The sequence below is a fragment of the Mercenaria mercenaria genome, chromosome 16 (genome assembly GCF_021730395.1).
Source record: "Mercenaria mercenaria strain notata chromosome 16, MADL_Memer_1, whole genome shotgun sequence".
In the NCBI taxonomy this organism is placed as follows: Eukaryota; Metazoa; Mollusca; class Bivalvia; order Venerida; family Veneridae; genus Mercenaria; species Mercenaria mercenaria.
Window position 1 is genome coordinate 3,996,744 of NC_069376.1, and position 18,411 is coordinate 4,015,154.

The 18,411-nt window shown below is 36.1% G+C and overlaps 1 protein-coding gene across 1 annotated transcript in view; it reads right to left on the reverse strand.

Annotated features, from left to right (window-relative positions):
- The window catches only part of LOC123540409 (uncharacterized), an 86,953-nt gene that overhangs the window by 54,419 nt on the left and 14,123 nt on the right, over window positions 1-18,411 (reverse strand). The window contains exons 3-4 of the mRNA XM_053526062.1: window positions 5,696-6,014; window positions 4,196-4,276 (exon numbers count right to left, since the gene is read on the reverse strand). Coding sequence (XP_053382037.1) covers window positions 4,196-4,276; window positions 5,696-6,014 — 400 coding nt within the window. The remainder of the gene's footprint in view (window positions 1-4,195; window positions 4,277-5,695; window positions 6,015-18,411) is intronic.

Here is an 18,411-nt window from a genome sequence, read left to right on the forward strand (position 1 = left end):
AAACCATTAAGACCGTTGTGTGAATAGATTAATGCAGCTAATATTCTTTTCCACTATTAGGCTATTATTTAGTTTAATCATAGAGAAACACTGTTGTCAGCAGTACCTACTGGACTATATGATGAGAAATATAGATATTCACGGTAGAGTAATTTGGTTCATCCATCCACGAAATTTAAGCCAAATAATTACCTTGCTCCTATTTTGTTTTGTCTTAAAAAATTGAAATTCATGAATAACTATCGCCACCAATTAGCAGTTTGAAGTCATGTTAAAATAAAATCGTCCCTATAAATTAAATAGCAAATACCAGTTTGGATAGGCGACAACATGGCTGAATAAGATTAAGTCATAATTCTTGCTCTCTACCTTTGACACATGTTGAAACATCAAACTGTTAAAGAAAGCGAGGCCAGAGCTATGGAGTAAGAGTGAAACAATGCATTTAAACCTTTGATTCAAATACAGTCCCTGGCTCGCGGATTTTTCAAAGTCCGCGCTTCCCCGCGATTGGACCCTGGCGCGGACAATTTCCTGAGTCGCGGGGATGCGCGTTTTTTCATGCATCTCCGCAACACATTTTACAGCTTCCGCCGCGACCAAATGCAATAAAATCGATTGCGGTGTCCCGCGATGACGGGTCGCGGCGCATCACGATGAAGTATCGGTGGTTCGCGGTGAATTGCGATGAATCGCCGCGATTTACAGGTAAATGCAGTGGCCTGTTGTACTGTATACAGTTAATTTAAAATTTCAACACTATAATGTGATAAGAAATGAAGAAATTAAACAATGTTCTATATTTTTGAATCATTTATTTCTTCTTTTCTATTTCAAGTATTATTTCCATTAAATCGTATAATTTAATAAATGACAATTTTTTTAAAGAAAACATCAGGGTTATAAAACATATCATTATGTCATTGAACTCGTATAATACATATATACATGTGTACTACTGTATAATTTGTTAATTCATTTAAACAAGATGAAAGTAAATAGTGTTTTGTATTTTGCAAGCATTTATTACTTCTAACTAGTCTATTTCAAGTATTATTTCCATTCAATTCTATAATTTCATAAATGCACGAAAAGACTGTTATTGTTTTTAAAACTCGGCGTTATGTAATTTCATTGAACTCGTATACGATACGAGGGTTGTCCCAGAAAATCGCGAACTTTTTTATTATTTCGAAAATAAGCGACGCATGAAACAATTATTTCAACTGATGGTATTTCAATGTATACTCGACAGGACTATATAGAGTTTAAGGTAGATCTGCACGTTTGGATCGAAAATTTATCAACAATGTAGAATTTGATAAAATTACCACTAAATAAGGAGCGTTAAAACAACACAGAGATATACAACACTGATAAGCTATAAATGCGTTTTATGATGGCATAAACAACATACAGAGCAGGGTAATAGGTATAAGAAAGAAGTCATCATAGGAATTTCCAGTAGTGAGGACGTACAGTAAACAGGCAGACGACGACAGGCAACCGAAAGCAGGCAACAGGTAAATTTTAGCTAAGAATTATACCGCGAAATTTAGGTGTCCCGTACACAGGAAACGCGTGTAGAGCTTTTATTATCCAATAGATTTGCTTCAAACTTTCAACATCGATAAAGAATATCAGGGCATTTTTATTAAGATATAAACATTAAACTAAACAAAATTACATAAAAACGGCCGATTTTCAGTAAAATTACCGGTAAAATTTCATACAGCGCGATCGTAAATAGCTATTATGTCTTAAAAGTAAATAAATTGAAATCAATGCGAACATTAAATTTGGACTTTCGGCTAGAAAAGGCAAAAGACAGAATAGAAAAATCTTTAATAATAAAAAAATGCCATCAATTAAAAAACATACATTAAAGCGAAATTGTTAACCATAATGCGAATAGTAAAGTACATGGAGTAACATATTTATCGATATGACATATAGACGTGGCGTGTAATCTAAAAATAAACCGGTGTATGGAAATGTATCGGGTGTAAATAAATTGTTGTTATAAAGGTGTTTTTAAAGTTTTAATATATTTTAAAGGTTTTAAAGTTATTAAATAAAGTAGTAGTGCATAGACTTAGTTCATGGGCGATTGCAGTCTTTTTCTTGCGTGGCTTATGTGTAAGTCAGGAAGGTAACCGCGGAGCTCCTCTTAGATGATTTTATTAAACAAAATCTATGAAATTATTAAAATCATAAAACTTCATCTTAGTCGCATTTCACCTTAATGTTTCACGACCATTTGGTGTATCTATTACGTATTAAAAACTATTACCCTAGGGTCAGTATCAAAAACTATTGCCCTAGATCCGAAAGGCATATGGTCATTTAATGAGTGTTTTATTGTATTCGATATCAGTAGTGCACTTTCATATTCGAAATCTGAATTTAGTGTTGAATTAAAGACCGGTCGGTAGCACAAACTATGTACTGGCGATTTATATTAATCGAGTAATAAAATTAGTGTTCTGGACAGAAATGAAGAAATAAATATTCCGAGAAATGTATTAGGCAATATATGAATGGAGGTACTAAGAAAGTACTTAAACAACGTTTTCTTTATATATTTTATATAATATTCTATTAAAATGCCTGATATATTGTCTGTTATTTAAAGATTCAATAAACATGAACTACTTCAATATCTTAAAAAAAGACTCAATCAAACCGAGCCTGCAACATTTTTGTTTTAGTCGTGTTGAGCGACCTGTGAAGTTTCCCCTTTTCTCTATTTTAGTTAATCTTCTCGTTTTATTTTAAGTATGTAAGTTGTTGTTCATACTGTACGTTGGGGGCCTCCGTGGCCGAGTGGTTAAGGTCACTGACTTCAAATCACTTGCCCCTCATCGATGTGGGTTCGAGCCTCACTCGGGGCGTTGAATTCTTCATGTGAGGAAGCCATCCAGCTGGCTAACGGAAGGTCGGTGGTTCTACCCAGGTGCCCGCTCGTGATGAAATAATGCACGGAGGTGCACCTGGGGTCTTCCTCCACCATTAAAGCTGGATAGTCGCCATATGACCTATCATGTGTCGGTGCGACGTTGAATCCAACAAAAAAAAAATCAAACGTTGAAGTAAAATTTATAACATTAAAAAATACAACAGTATTTTAAACCGAAAATTCTTGCAGCTGATTATAATCAACTATTCAGTTAAAATGTCCGTAGAGCGTGCGGAATTATAACAAACGGCGAAAAAATGTAATTCTTGGGAGTTTGTACAGTTTGTAACTGAATTTATGTGTTTAATGTTAATACTACAGTGTAGAAAACTAAAATGCTTAATATATCTGAACAGATAAAACATAATACACTGTGCACCTGTTTCATTATAGAAATAGAAAAGTGTCAAGTGCGTGTATCATAATTATTTGACTATGCATAAAATATTGATGGCAATATACAGTATGAAAAGTGACACTTCACGGGTCAATTTTTGTTTCTCCAACCTCGGTACACCACAATGGCATGAGACAGGTTTTGTGAAATGCTATATGTAACTTATATTTCTGTTTGATTGTGCGAATGAATATAAACATTTATCCTGTACAGGAATTAATTGAAATTTACATGAACTTTTAAAATTGCATATTGCGACGAAAAGCCCTACGTCTAAATTTTGAAATTTATCTAAAAGGTAAAATTGAAATTAATCTTAATTTGATAAATACTATAAATAAATTACTAAACTAATGGAATGATTACATATCAACATTACTTTTATTAATTTGTTCTTAAACCCTATTATTTGTACATTGTAACAGAAAAATTAATGCAATTATACATGTAATAACAGTAGACAGTTTGTATGTATTTAACCTACAAAATTTACCTGGATTTCGCGGTGATTGCCGGTGGTTCACCGCGATCCATCGCAATTCACCGCGACCCGCTGAGATTATTTCTCGTGACTCGCCGCGGGAATTTATTGATACTTTAATTGCGGTGTTTTATAAAATCATCGCGATTTTTCGCTCTTGTGAACAGCTGTTCAATGTGAAAAAATCATCGCAATCTTCCACTTAAGGCAAATATTTGTGCCGGTGGTAACGCGGAAAAAGCAAAATCCGCGAGCCAGGGACTGTAGTTACTTTGGCCTTGCATTTACGGGACTTGACACGTAAAATATATCAATAAGTGTGTTCGGGTATTACTAAAAGTTCCGTAACCAATATTACCTTTCTTTTGTCCTCGCATGGAAGGTAACTTTTCAAGTATTCTTTTAAGTACACTTGGTTTCTTCCCTCGTTTTTGGGTTCCTGGAAGTATGATAGTAAAATGTTTTATAACACAGGAAGAGAAACATATTTGCAGGAAACGTTCAACTGTTTAGATATTGTAATATAATACAGAAACTTGTAATGATAATGATGGTTTAAATACCAAACTGCGCATATTTACAAACTATTATAAATGATCATCTGTGCAAGTCTGAATGTAATTTCCGTAATAATAATTGAATGCAAACCTATATGATCATGCAGAAAGTTTACTATTCACGTCAAATCTAGTCAGTAGTAAAATGAATGAAAACAGGGATCCGTCATGCAATTATGTACTTGTCTAATTTGTCTCTAATTAAAGTCAGTACATGTTTTCACTTTTTGCATCTTATTTCTGGACGCGAAGAAATATATGAAATTTGCGAGGTCTTCTTGAAATATAGAAATAACAGACTCGATTTGGCTGTTACAGAGTACGTTCATTTGAGTAGATGAAATGTGCTACATCCTCTTGACCCGCCCTAAGCGCCGACTTTAGCAGAGTTCTTTTTCTGTGTGAAACTGGATTTTATTCAATAGTCTCTGACCAACTAAAAATACCTTTAACCCTTCTCTTATATTTCTTTGACCACCGGAACCAAGTGATAATATGCTGTCACTGTTAATTTAGTAACAACATTAAATCGGCAAAGTCAAAACAGATCCCAGTGTAAATAAAAAAGCAGAACCCCATCAGCTTTAAACTATACTGTCGTCAAGAATATCACGTAACAATTCTTGAAACCGTTTGGGTTTTCTAAAATAAACACATTTCTTTGATTGTAACCGGCTCATGATATTAATAGGGATTCTTCATATAATTATTTCTTCATATTAACTATTTTGAATGAATCTGTGTTGATATTTTACTCTTTATTTCGATACTAACTGCAGCAAGACATACAATATATATATATATATATATATATATATATATATATATATATATATATATAAAATAAATAAAATCAGCAATTCATTCTAAACCCCTAAAATTTAAAATATATAGGATCTCTATCAAAAATAAAATATACAGGATCTCTATTCTGTATATTTTAAATTTTAGTGGTTTAGAATGAATATGAATATATATATATATACTATACTTCCATTCGGAATATTTACAGACGTATTTTGAATGAGTTGTGAATAAGGGAGCTGTATTTTTCAAAAGTGTATTCTACTCGAATTTTACAACCGGAAGCTGGATAAGGATGGCGGCCTCCCCCCCCCCCCCCCCAAAAAAAAAAAAAATTAAACAGCAAAAAAACACCACAATTTTGACAGAGTAAGTCAGCAGATAAATTGAACGAACTTTATATACTTTATTTTTAGTTGTTCTCAGCATAGCAAAAGATAAATGCTTTTTTTCTTTTATATGAAAGACTGCTTACACTGATGTATGAAAAAAGATACCTTCTAATATCCTTTGCTTTTCAAGCCTATCAACTCTGTTGATCGTTGCTTTGAAATCTTCTCTTAATTTGTGAAGATCTTTCGTTACTGTGTGAACATCTCCTTCCACTTCGGTAACTTCTTTTGTTACGTCGGCAATCCCTTTCTTTATATTCTGCATTTCAAATTCTAATTTTTCTTCTTCTTTTCGCATCTTTTCGATTTGCTTTTCTATTTTTTTTTCTGCTTCAGGATCAAGCGGATCAGTTTTGCAATCATCAATGAGTTGTTTTAGATTCTGAATAGGCCTTTGAACTAAGCCGTTCAGTCTGTGCAGAACCTGTAGAATAAGTATTTAGAAAAGATTTACTTTATTTTTATTATTACCATTATTAGTTTTAGTTTTCTTTTCATTACTATCATTATTATGTGTATTATCAATGGCTAATACTATTTGTTTGTTGTCCCTCCCTTTCCATGCGTTAACAAATATTTTAAATCAATCAACATTGAAACCACATAATACTGTCTTATTCCAAACTTCACTTCAACTAAATAAATGCTTAATTATCTTTTATATAGTTTTACAAAACCTGTAACAGTTTGTAAGTAAATCCCCAAAAGTTTGGCATCTTATGGGCGCTTTATGCCATGGGAAATATATTAGATGTTATATAGTTGTGCTGAAAACGCCCAAATCAGATACATTATTATCAAGATAATAGAAATAATGGATATTTTTGTTTAAATATTATATGCACATTATTTTATTATATTACAAATATGGTTTGCAGAGTAAGCATATCTTATGTGTATTGTGTAAACTCAGGATTATTAAGATCTTTGATTAAAAATATCGAAGCGTACTGCAAGACAAGTCAGTTTGATATGTCTGTTATTCTACACCTTAACCTTCATATATCCAATCCGTGAACGTAAGGTAATTAAACGTATTAGCATCTGGTAGCTCTTTCACGCTTACGTAGATTCAACATCAGTGACATGAAAAACTGATTTCGAAAATGTTTCTGAAATGTCTAGATCGACAGCTCTCAATTAATATAAGATTCTCTCAATAGTTATAGGAGAAAATAGGAATATCTGGCCCGAGGATATAACTAATTAATAGGTGGTTTCGTAGCTCCGCCGAGTTAACGCGTAAACAGTTTCCAGATAGCCAGATATTCCTATCTACACCGACAGCCAGTGTTGAATCTATTGCTAGCATACCACATTCCAAAAATTATTGTAAAACAAACCAATCGCACTTTTCCTTTTAGAACTATTTCTTATAATAGTAGAGCGCAGAAAAACCAAAGTCCGTAAACAGGAAAGACGTCATGAAGTTTCAAAGACAAATGACAAAGCTTAGTTCCGTTTTGTTGTACCAGTTGCAGTGTAACGCTATGGTTTTTTGATAAAACAACTTTTTGAATCGGTGTTATTAATATCAGGAACAAAGGAACAAAGAGGAACTGCCAAGGTACTGGAAATCGATTCCGTTTTATGAAATAAAATATTTACTCTATGATTTAAATCTTTTACATAATTTATAATATTTAGTCCGTAATCATCTTTTACCCCGTTGTGTACGATGAACTTTCCCAGCACTGGAAATCCCCGTCTGGTACGCAAGAAGTAAATATCTAACAACATAAGCATAAAATGATACACTCTGAGACATCAGGAAAAAGTCCACAATCGGTGACCCCTGCGCGTAAACCCTATAGATCAAATGCGACTTTCGTTTTTATACTTTCATTTTCATTACTTCTAATAAAAGCTTAGGATCGCCTGACGTCATTTTCTGTGTTGTCAAAAACGTATGTTTGCTCGGCGAAAGCCGGTAGTCCTAAGTATATTTATTACTATCACAGTTCATATTCAGTTTATTATTAATACAAGCACTCTCGGGACACTCATCAGTGCATCAGGTATTTTTGAAATGTATGAATCATGTGGGTAGGGTACATGATATTATCTTGCCTCCTACAAAATTCTTGCATTTCTTTTGTTTAACAGACGTCACCTAGAGACATGATATATATTTCATATCCTGCTAGTATATTTCAGATATGATTTTTTATTAAAACAAAATGGAATCAAGTCAGATTATTTATTAGCTCTAGCAATAGTATCGTTTCCGAGATAAATTTAGTGTTTTCTTGCCGATTTCATTTTACTTTTACTTAAGTTGAGGCTCATAAAGTTTGACAAAAGTTAGCCGTTAAAGCGGAATAACTGTATGGTACACACGGACCTTGAAAGCTTGTTTTAAGTTAAATCATCGTAAAATAAAGGAATTCACATATTTGTTACTCAGCAGTGTTTTGTAGGATCATTTAATCTACGTGCAAGAGAAATGATTTAACAGGAAACGGGATGAAATCCGAAGTATCAAGACATTTGTGACATCGTGAAATCTTGTGACTTTCGAAGGGATGATTTAACCAAAACATAAGTCATTGTGCTTTTTATGACTGGTGTAAATCAACTACAAACAAAACATAATGCCCTAAACAAATGATTGTAGGATTCCAGTTTGCACTGTAAGTAGTTTTTTTAATTTACAAAATGTGTTAATTATAGCTTGTAAGTAAAGGGTAGTCGGCAAGATAAGATTGTTACACATCTTGTTGGTGACAAGATACCGGATATGCGCTGTGTCGAAAATCCATATCAGGCTCGAGCGATATGGATTCCTCGACAGCGTATATCCCGTATCCTTTCTCCAACAATCAGTGTAACTAATATTATTTCTGAGGAATTTCCACGTTATTGTAAAACAAACTTTATTTCAATGTGAAAATATGTTAAAGCCATGAAGTATTATCGATTTAATCAAAAGAAGTGTGAAAAGACATCTGTATATCACTGACAAAATTTTCGGTACAAGAATTCTGTACTATCAAGCGTAAATGCAAAAATCTGTTCCAGATATGATAAAGCTGAAATATTCGTGTAAATAAGCTGAGCACTCTTTTACTAATTGCACTTTAATTTTCTTACATTTCTATAAACACATTTACAACTAAATTGTCATTTTATGCACATGCTTAGGCCTAACATATAAAAGAAACCCGAAGTCATGTGCGAGAATAGCCCGAGCGCTTACATAGAGCACATTTATACGGACTGTACTGTATACTGTCAGATAAACATATGGACTTGCTATAAGTTTGCAAAGTTTAACAATGGAAATAATAGTACTAATGTTGAAATAATATAATTTGTTTGCCTTTAAGAGATTTCCCCCGAAATGGAAGAGAAAATACGACTTCAAATTTCCATACGAAGAACAAGTTAATGTTTACGACTGACATTCCAGAGTTCCCTTATCAAGAAACAAAGATAAAAGCACATCCTCTAATCAGCCGATGTGTCTATTTTTAGAATGACCTGATAAAACCCAGGTTTGTGGTTTTATGATTCGGACAAATGTGTGTTATTTATATAAACTCAATGAATGTTATGTGATGGTTGAATATTGTTTTACACATTATTTTTTCTGTTTAAGAACTTAAATGGATTCAGACATGTCCTAGAACTCTTTTGACTGAATTACAGAAGGCACCGTGTAAAATATGGAGTGGAGTCATGGAGTGGAGTGGTGGAGTGGAGTCTGGAGTCGATTTTGGAGTCAAATTTGGAGTCATTTTTGGAGTCAAATTTGGAGTCGAGTCTTTTTTGGAGTCAATTTTGGAGTCAGTTTTGGAGTCAAAATTTAATAAAACCTAAACATTCATTAAAAGATCCTACGTTTATATGTCACTTCCAAATAATTATCCACATACAATATTTCACACATACATTTACTAGTAAACTGTTGAATCGTGGGCTCAATATCATACTCCTCTAGAAATAACAATAACAGTTACTGATGTTTTCTCAAATGACCCTTATCAGATTGGTAAGAATAACTTGTCATTACATTGGATAGTTGATTACAACAAATCACTCTCTACTTTATGACAGATTTCTACAATTCTGCTGAAGAAGGTACCAGTACAGTATCTCAGCATGATATCTCATTCATATCAGGATTGACCCTTAGATCCTTCATGGTTTGTTATTTATAATGTTGGGCCAGATGTTGCCTGAAGATTACTCAGAGAGAATTGTTAAACATTTCAAACTTGAAATGTTAAATAATGAGAAAGTATTGTTTTAAAATTTTAAAATGAATCAGGAAAATGAAAACAAGAAACAAACTTAGGTAATTAAATATTGACTATCTACTACAAATGGCATAATATAATAAGACATGTTGTCTATTATAAACACATATACATAGCACACAGTATTCTATCCTTGATTAATTTCATAAGTATTATCAAGACAAATTGTTAAAGAACTATATGAATTCTGATCAATATCATGCCTGTGCAGGCCATTCTCGCATACAAGAGCTCTACCACGGTTCTCGGGTACCATGTCGAACATCAGATTAATGAGAATAGTGCAGGCTGATCTATTTCTATGCAAATGCAGTAAACTATGTAGGTTTTCTCATGGTGTGGCTCAACTATGAATAAAGACAAAACATCTGCATTTTTTAAGATTTGCATTTTGTAAATTATAAGTTCAGACTGATAAATAGTAAACAGGTAAATAGGTCTGCCTTCTGCGAACAATGCAAACCATGACCAGCCATGGTCTTTGCTGGTCAATATTCAAAATTTATAAATGATACCTATATTAAACAGGACCTTATTCATAGTACGCAAGGGTGGTGTTGGGGTTACGGGGGTATCCTCCCTAAGAATTTGGTTAAAACGAGAACAGCAAATTGTGCATTTTGGTATATTTGAAGTAAATATAATGAACGTAAACCTTGTTCTTTTTTGTTTTGTTTTTAATAAATTTCATACAAAATGTATTATTTTAGTAGACCTACACGCAGGTGAAAAAATATGCAGCAGGTCTGCAAGTAAACTAAAGAGACATTTTTTATTACAGATATTTTTCAGTACATTCAATAGGATCGAGCCAAAATCACCTATCCCTTTTTTATACAAACTGACCGATCATTTGAACAAGGTAAATGGTCAAATCTCTAAAAACACTGGTTTAAAAAACACAGGCTTTTGTTGTAACTTTAAAATAAACCAACAAAGACATTGAGGGGCGATATCGAAAAAATGTTCTGTTTATTTAGAATTATTGCTATTACGTTCCCTTTCACGTTAAGTCTGCAATAGCCCTCGTTGTTTTCAGAAGTTTGGAAATTTCTATGCATTATTTAATGGTTTGATCAGATTTCTAGACATTCTTATGAAAACAGTGCTAAAGACCGAACAAGATTTGTAGAGAGGCTGATATCTTTGAATTCTTTCTTCGTGAAATAAATGCTACTTGAAATTATAATATCCAAAGTATTTCTGGGACTTTAGTACCCTTGGAAAACCGTAATTTTACCAATAATGACATGACTATTGTCTTAAAACACAGTTTTCTTCGACAATAAACTCAAGGAATTCCATTCCTTAATTCACCACAAAAATGACAATAATAATTAATACGGTATATACCAAACACTAAAGTAGCATTAAGCATCAAAGAGACGCCACTCGCAACATCCTTTAACATTTAAAAAAAAATCCTGCTTGAGAGGCCGCATAAAATTAGAGACCATTTGCCTTAAGGCCCATTTTATCAATAAAGACTGTTTCATTAAGAGATAATTACATACATGTATATTTAGTGGCTACATGCCAGAGAGAAATTACCCCATGCCTACAATCCAAAAAAAGCTCCAAAAAAGACTCTACTCCAAATTGCTCTAAAATCGACTCCAAATTTGACTCCATAAAAAAGACTCCACTCCAAATTTGACTCCAAAATCAACTCCAAAAAGACTCCACTCCAAATGTGACTCCAAAATCGACTCCAAGTTTGACTCCAAAAAAGACTCCACTCCAAATTTGACTCCAGAATTGACTCCAAAATTGACTCCAAAATCGACTCCAGACTCCACTCCACCACTCCACTCCACGACTCCACTCCATATTTTACACGGTGCCATTACAGAAACATCTACTTTACCTGATGATATTATAACATGCAGTAAACTGTTGTTTTCACACCAAATTAGATTACTAGTATATCTTATTCATGTTGAAATTTAATTAGATTGACTATACTGAGAGCTATGACATTAGTTATAACAAATAATAATTCAGGAACACTTGATGAATAAAAAATAACATTAAAAATTGGTTTTAACTAAGATTATCATAAAATCAAATCACATATGTTATTCTGTATTAGCTCTCTATCATTGGTGAATGTAAACAACAGATGACACCGATAGGAAAATAAACCATCTGTTATTGAAGGCTTAATTAGATTGAAATCTATATCAATAAAAATACATACTAATATGAAAGTTACATACTGTGATCTGTCAGTATTAAACAATTTTCCCTTTTTTGAGAATCAGAGTGGGGAGATCATGAACAACTGTCTTAACTTTGTAAGAATTTTTTTTTTTGTTTAAACTAAAACAAAATCAGTATTTTAGCCATCTCATTGTGACCAATACAGATGTTTGACCTCAGTGACAATTTGACTAGAGAGAGTAAATCAGAAATAATTTGTTCTCGATCCAAATTTTGTGGGGAAGTTGTATGACAGTTTACATTACACAAATGTACTTCAGAAACTCATGATACTTAGCCTAAATAGGACTAAAATGATAATAATGCTGCAACAAACAATAAAGAAAAAAAAAACAAGTAGAATCTATCAGAACAAATGTTACAAATTTATATAGGTAACAAAAATTAAAAACAATATTTTTTTTGCATTGTTTATTTTGCTACCATTCAAGATTATATAAATAATTATTATGTGTAAAAGTTACTAAATTCAAACTTAATTTTCCGTCTTAAACAAAAGTAGAGATTGAAACAAAATACAATCCATTTATTATCATTAACAAATATTGAAATGCTCCAGAAAGTTTACCTTTTATTTATCCTTCGTTCTTTCACTTGGGTTGTTTACTTTCGTTTTGCAGCTTTTGCTGGCGACAACGCATGAAGCTGACTGTTGTCTTAGGTCATATTCACAAGACAACAACCAGACATTACGTATTGTACCAGCATTTTTATCTATCCTTCACTTTTGAAGCCGTTTTCCATGACAGAACTTTGTCAAAGTTTGTAAATGTATCCGGTTTTCACGACTAATGTCAACAATTCCGTATTCCCTCATTTTAATTTCCATATGTTAAATTCCAATTTCATTTGGTGTAGCAACCTTCATAAAGTAATTCTGCCATGTAAATCCGTGTATCTTGATGTATAATAATGTAATTTTGACTTTTAATCTACAGCATTTATTGATTACAAGGTCATCCGCCATCTTGTTTTACACGGTGGATAGCTGATAGTTGCTAAGAAGCTGTTTACATTATGAGTCATCAATTTAATGTTAGAAAGCGCAAGTTTGAGGTTTATATTGTAGCCTTCTCTATGTCTCTTAAATACTTTAGATCATTTTTGTATTTTTCAGTCTGCTAGAGCCATTTTTAATCTTCACCACAATTTTTCTGTGGGCACAGTTTTTCTGTGGAGCGTTCCTGGTGAATTCACCATTTCTTCAGTGAATCCACCGCTGTGAATTCACCGTTATTTCAGGGAGTTCACTGTTCTTTTAGTGAATTCACCATTTCACCATTTTTTCTGTGGGGTGTTCGGTGACAGTATATAAGGGGTGCTCACCGTCATTCTGGAGCTCCAACACCAAAATTTCGGCTGCACACTGCATTTTGGCATTTTCTCAGAACTTTTTAAAACATTTTACCAGATTCGAAATTAGAAAGGTGTGCATTATTTTTTTAACTTTAGATTTCTTAGAAAGTCATTTTGTAAAGTTTATTACTGTGTAAAATAGATTTTTGCAATATTCTAATTTATTGTATGTCTATCTTGGGAAACTGACAGTTCGCGGAATTCTTGTGGTAGCTTCGCGACTGTTACCTCCGTATCCGTGTTTTTTTTTTTGTGTGTGTGTGTGTGATTACATGCGTACAGTATACATTTTGTGAACTCTGCATTGAATCTGATGCTAGTTTTGTTTAATAAATTTTAGAAACGTTTAACAGACTTGCATTTCATTTTACATTTATAATTAAATTCCCAAGAGTATCTTATGTTGGAGCATAAAGGTTAGAACCACTCGATCCTTCAGACACAAGCAGACTTCTGAGACCGTGTCACGTAGAGCAGCCTACAGAAGTACAACCACGTTGAGCAGTCAGCTGAAGACCTATCATACCTAGCAGCCTATAGAAATACAAACACGTCGAGCAGTCAAAATAGTCCGGTCACGTTAAGCAGCCTATTGCGGTCTACAGGGGAAGTAGCACACAGTGGTCAACTCCAGAAGAACATTTGAACAGTAACACACACTCTACCAGTTGTATACTTATATGCCCAAAACCTAACCCTGAGGTCCAATCCGGCCCAAGTCAGTGTAGTCCAGAACCATACCCAAGTTCACGCCCAAGGGCTACAGGCAGGTAGCACTTATTAGCATATTTGCTAGGCAGCGACTGACCGCTGCCATAGCATATAGGCTATATATTTACATAAACACAGGAATAATTCGAAAGCGACTCCAAGGGGTAGGAGCGTAACATTTTGTGGTGGCAGCGGTGGGATCTGCTGTTTCCATAGGTAGATCCTGAGATTCGAACCTGAACTTGAAGCTACCTGTGACCCAAGTGATTCTTGATTGACAGACACCTGAATTTTAAATTCCTTTTAGATAAGTAGCAGCAACTATGAGTAGCACTTCACCTATTGACAGTGACGGGGTGGTAAGCTTTAAATGTAATCAACCTCTGGATGAAATGCACATGAGGTCTGCAGATTTTGAAACAGCCGATGAAATGTCTGAGGTGGCTTCTACTGTGAGTGACCACTCTGCTGTACTAACCCATGATGCAAGCAGCGGCAACACAAATGAGAATGCAGTCGTTCAGATATCTCAATGATGAATGGTGTGACCGATGTACTGAAGGACGTTGTCAAAGAATTGAAGGAGTTGAAGCAGACCCCAGCTAGGCAATCCAGTTCTGTTAATTTTTCACCACCCACGAATGGTGTAGACCATGCAAGAAGATATGATGAAGATCAGGGAGGATTGTATGGTGCATCTATGCAACCACAAAGGGTAGCTGAAAGCCATCGATACGGCATACGGGATGACTTGGCATACGTCAACCGAAAAAACTTTGAAGGTGAATCTATGAGACCACAAATGGCAACTGAAGGTCACCGGTACGGCATACGTGATGATACGGCTTACGTCAACCAAAATAATTTAGAGCACATGAATTTTAAGTCTTTCAATGTAAAAATGCCTTCTTTTACAGGTAAGGAAGACTGGGCAACTTGGATAGCCCGCTTTGAAGCGGTTGCTCATAGGTACAGATGGGGACGAGAAGAGAGACTTGATCAGTTGTTACCAAGAATAGAGGGCCAAGCCAATGAGTTTGTTTTCACGCAGCTTCCCCCTTCAATTTTACAGAACTATGATGATCTGATCAGTGAGCTGAATAGCAGATATAGAAAGATTGAAACAACACGTTCCTTTGCGGCCAAGTTCAGTGCTAGAACCCAACGACAAGGGGAGACTGCTGAGGAATATGCAGCTGACTTGAAGAGGTTGTATGATAAAGCGCACGGGTACAGGGATAGGAGGACACGTGATGAAGATTTGGTCAGAAGGTTTTTAGATGGTTTAAAGGATGAAGAAATACGGTTTGAGGTAGAATACCATAAAGAGCCTGCAAATATCGACGAGGCTGTGTTTCATGTGGTGAACTTAATACAAACCAGAAGCAATGGTAGAGCCGATAGAAGAAATAAGCATGGAGTAAGACGATTCCGAACAGAAGAGGCTGATGACAGGGTTTATCATGACAGCTCCAGATATGAGCGTGCCAAGAGAGTACCGGAGAGGAAGAATGCTGAGAAGATGAAGAAAGAAGAGACTAATGATCAAATGAAGGTGCTAGATCAGATTCTAGAGAGACTCTCAAAACTGGAAAAGGCCCATGAGCCCCAACCTCACAAACGGACGGAACAGAATAAAAGAGCTGACATTAAGAATAGTGAGTGCTTTCACTGCCACAAGAATGGTCACTTTGCCAGAAACTGCCCTTTGAAGAAAACTGAAGGCAGAGGAACAGATGACATGGCTAGACAAAGGAAGGATGATAGTCAGTCTTTAAACTTTCACGGACCGACCCTTGCGGCCAAAGGGAGGTCCCAGTAGAGTTTGATGTTAAGGCCACTGAACTTCATGAGAAACAGGGTAACGGACTGGGAGCAGTAGAGGAAATATTTGGTAGGGAAAGGGAGACAAGCGATGGTGTATATATCGAGGGCAGTGTTGAAGGGAAGCCGGTAGTGTTCACGGCAGACACTGGTGCCTCTAGAACCATCTTATCGTCTAGGGTTTATCACAAGTTGGGTGACACAGGGAGACCACCCTTAAAGAGTTCAGCACGGCTGAAAGGTGCTGGAGGGACTCCTATCAAGATACTTGGAAAAGCGGTATTCGGGATGAAGTTAGGAGAACTACATCTGAACAGAGAAATCATTGTTGCAGATATCGAGGATGATGCTCTGCTGGGTTACGATATATTGAATGCCGCTGACCTACTGCTGTCCAGAAACATAGTCATGTTAGAAGGTACAGAGATACCTTGCCGCCGCAGAGTGAGTCATTTAAAGATGAGGAAAGTCACAGTTGCCGGTGATATAGAGATTCCGGGAAGAGCAGAAACATTGGTAGATGTGTACGTAGAAAGAAGTGAAGTTGATGATAATGACGTGCAGGCGGATTATCTAGTGGAACCTACAGATGGATTCAAGGAAGAATACCAGTTAGTTTTAGCATCGACATTAGTTGATATAAACAGGGCGGCTACTTCAAAGGTACGAATCTTGAACCCATTCCCTACAAATATTAAACTCAGGCAAGATGCAGTAATAGGCAAGGCCGAGAAAGTACAGAAGATAGTGAGCATAGTGTCAGAGAAAGAACACGAAAGTGAGGTGGACAATTTTAACAGGGTAAGGCGAATAAATGTTTCAGAGAAGGAGCAAATGGAGACCATATCTGAAATGCCTAGGTCAAAAGTAGAAGACGTACCTGACCATCTAAAGGAACTTTTCAATGAAGCTGTAAAGGGTCGAACACATCAGGATCTGAACTCATTGCAGGTCTTCTGGTTAAACATTCAGGCACATTTTCAAAAGACGAATGGGACCTTGGAATGACAGATCTAGTTGAACACTCGATTAACACTGGGGATGCTGCACCTGTAAAGCAACGTCCAAGAAGAGTACCCCTGGCATATGCAGACGAGGAGAAGAAGGCTATTGAAGATCTTTTGAGGAAGGGCGTCATCCAGAAGAGCACCTCGCCATGGGCGAGTCCTATTGTTCTGGTCAAAAAGAAGTCAGGAGCTATCAGGCCCTGTGTGGACTACCGTAGGGTCAACATGCTCGTAAAACAAGATGGCTTCCCGCTTCCCAGGGTTCAAGATTGCCTCGATGCGGTTGCCGGTGCCAGCTTCTTTAGCAGTTTTGATCTCACAAGTGGTTATTTTCAGATACCTCTTAAGAAGGAGGATATCCCCAAGAGTGCTTTTGTTTGTAAATTTGGTCAGTTTGAGATGACTAGGATGCCTTTTGGCCTGAATAATAGCAGCAGCACATTTCAGAGAATGATGGAACTCGCGCTGCAAGGTCTTCAATGGGAAACCTGTTTGGTGTATATTGACGACATTATCGTATACGGGGCAACCTTCGATCAGCATATAGAACGTGTTGATGAAGTATTGAATAGAATTCAATCAGCCGGTCTGAAATTGCGTCCAGACAAATATCACCTGCTGCAGACGGAGGTAGTGTTCCTAGGTCATGTGGTTTCTAAAGATGGTGTCCGGCCAGACCCAACGAACATATCCAAGATACTCCAGTGGCCGAGGCCAGAGACTCCAAAACAAGTAAAGCAGGTCGTGGCAACAGGCTCATACTACAGAAAGTTCGTCAGAGGGTTCGCTACAACCGCCAGGCCGTTAATAGAATTAACGAAGAAGGGCAAGGAATTTATTTGGAGTATCGACTGCGAAAAGGCGTTCTGTGCACTGAAAGAAGCACTTACCAGTCCTGATGTCATGGGTTACCCTCTGAACAATGGCGGTGTGTTCATTCTTGAGGCAGATACTTCGGGGATCGGAATCGGTTCCGTGTTGGCCCAAGAGCAAGGTGGACGTGAAAGAGTGATCGCATATGCGAGCAGAGGATTAAACAAGGCAGAGCGAAACTACTGCATAAGTGAGCAAGAGCTGCTAGCAGTGGTCTTTTTCATTCAGTATTTTCGCCAATATCTTCTGGGACGGCGTTTCTTAGTCCGAACAGACCATCAAGCCTTGGTCTGGTTGTTCAGCCTCAAAGAGCCCAGCGGTAAGGTAGCGAGATGGATCGAGATCTTAGCACCATACGACTTGGCAATAGAGTACAGGCCCGGAAAGAAGCAACCACATTGTGACGCCCTATCGAGATGTGAGCAACCTAGGGACTGTCAATGTAGTGAAGTAGATATGACTGAGGCCTTGAAATGTGGACCGTGTAAAAAGTGCAGGAAACGCGCGGAAGACATGGGGTGTGCGACCACTCGCAGCAACCAAGCTGAAATGGGCACAAGTATAG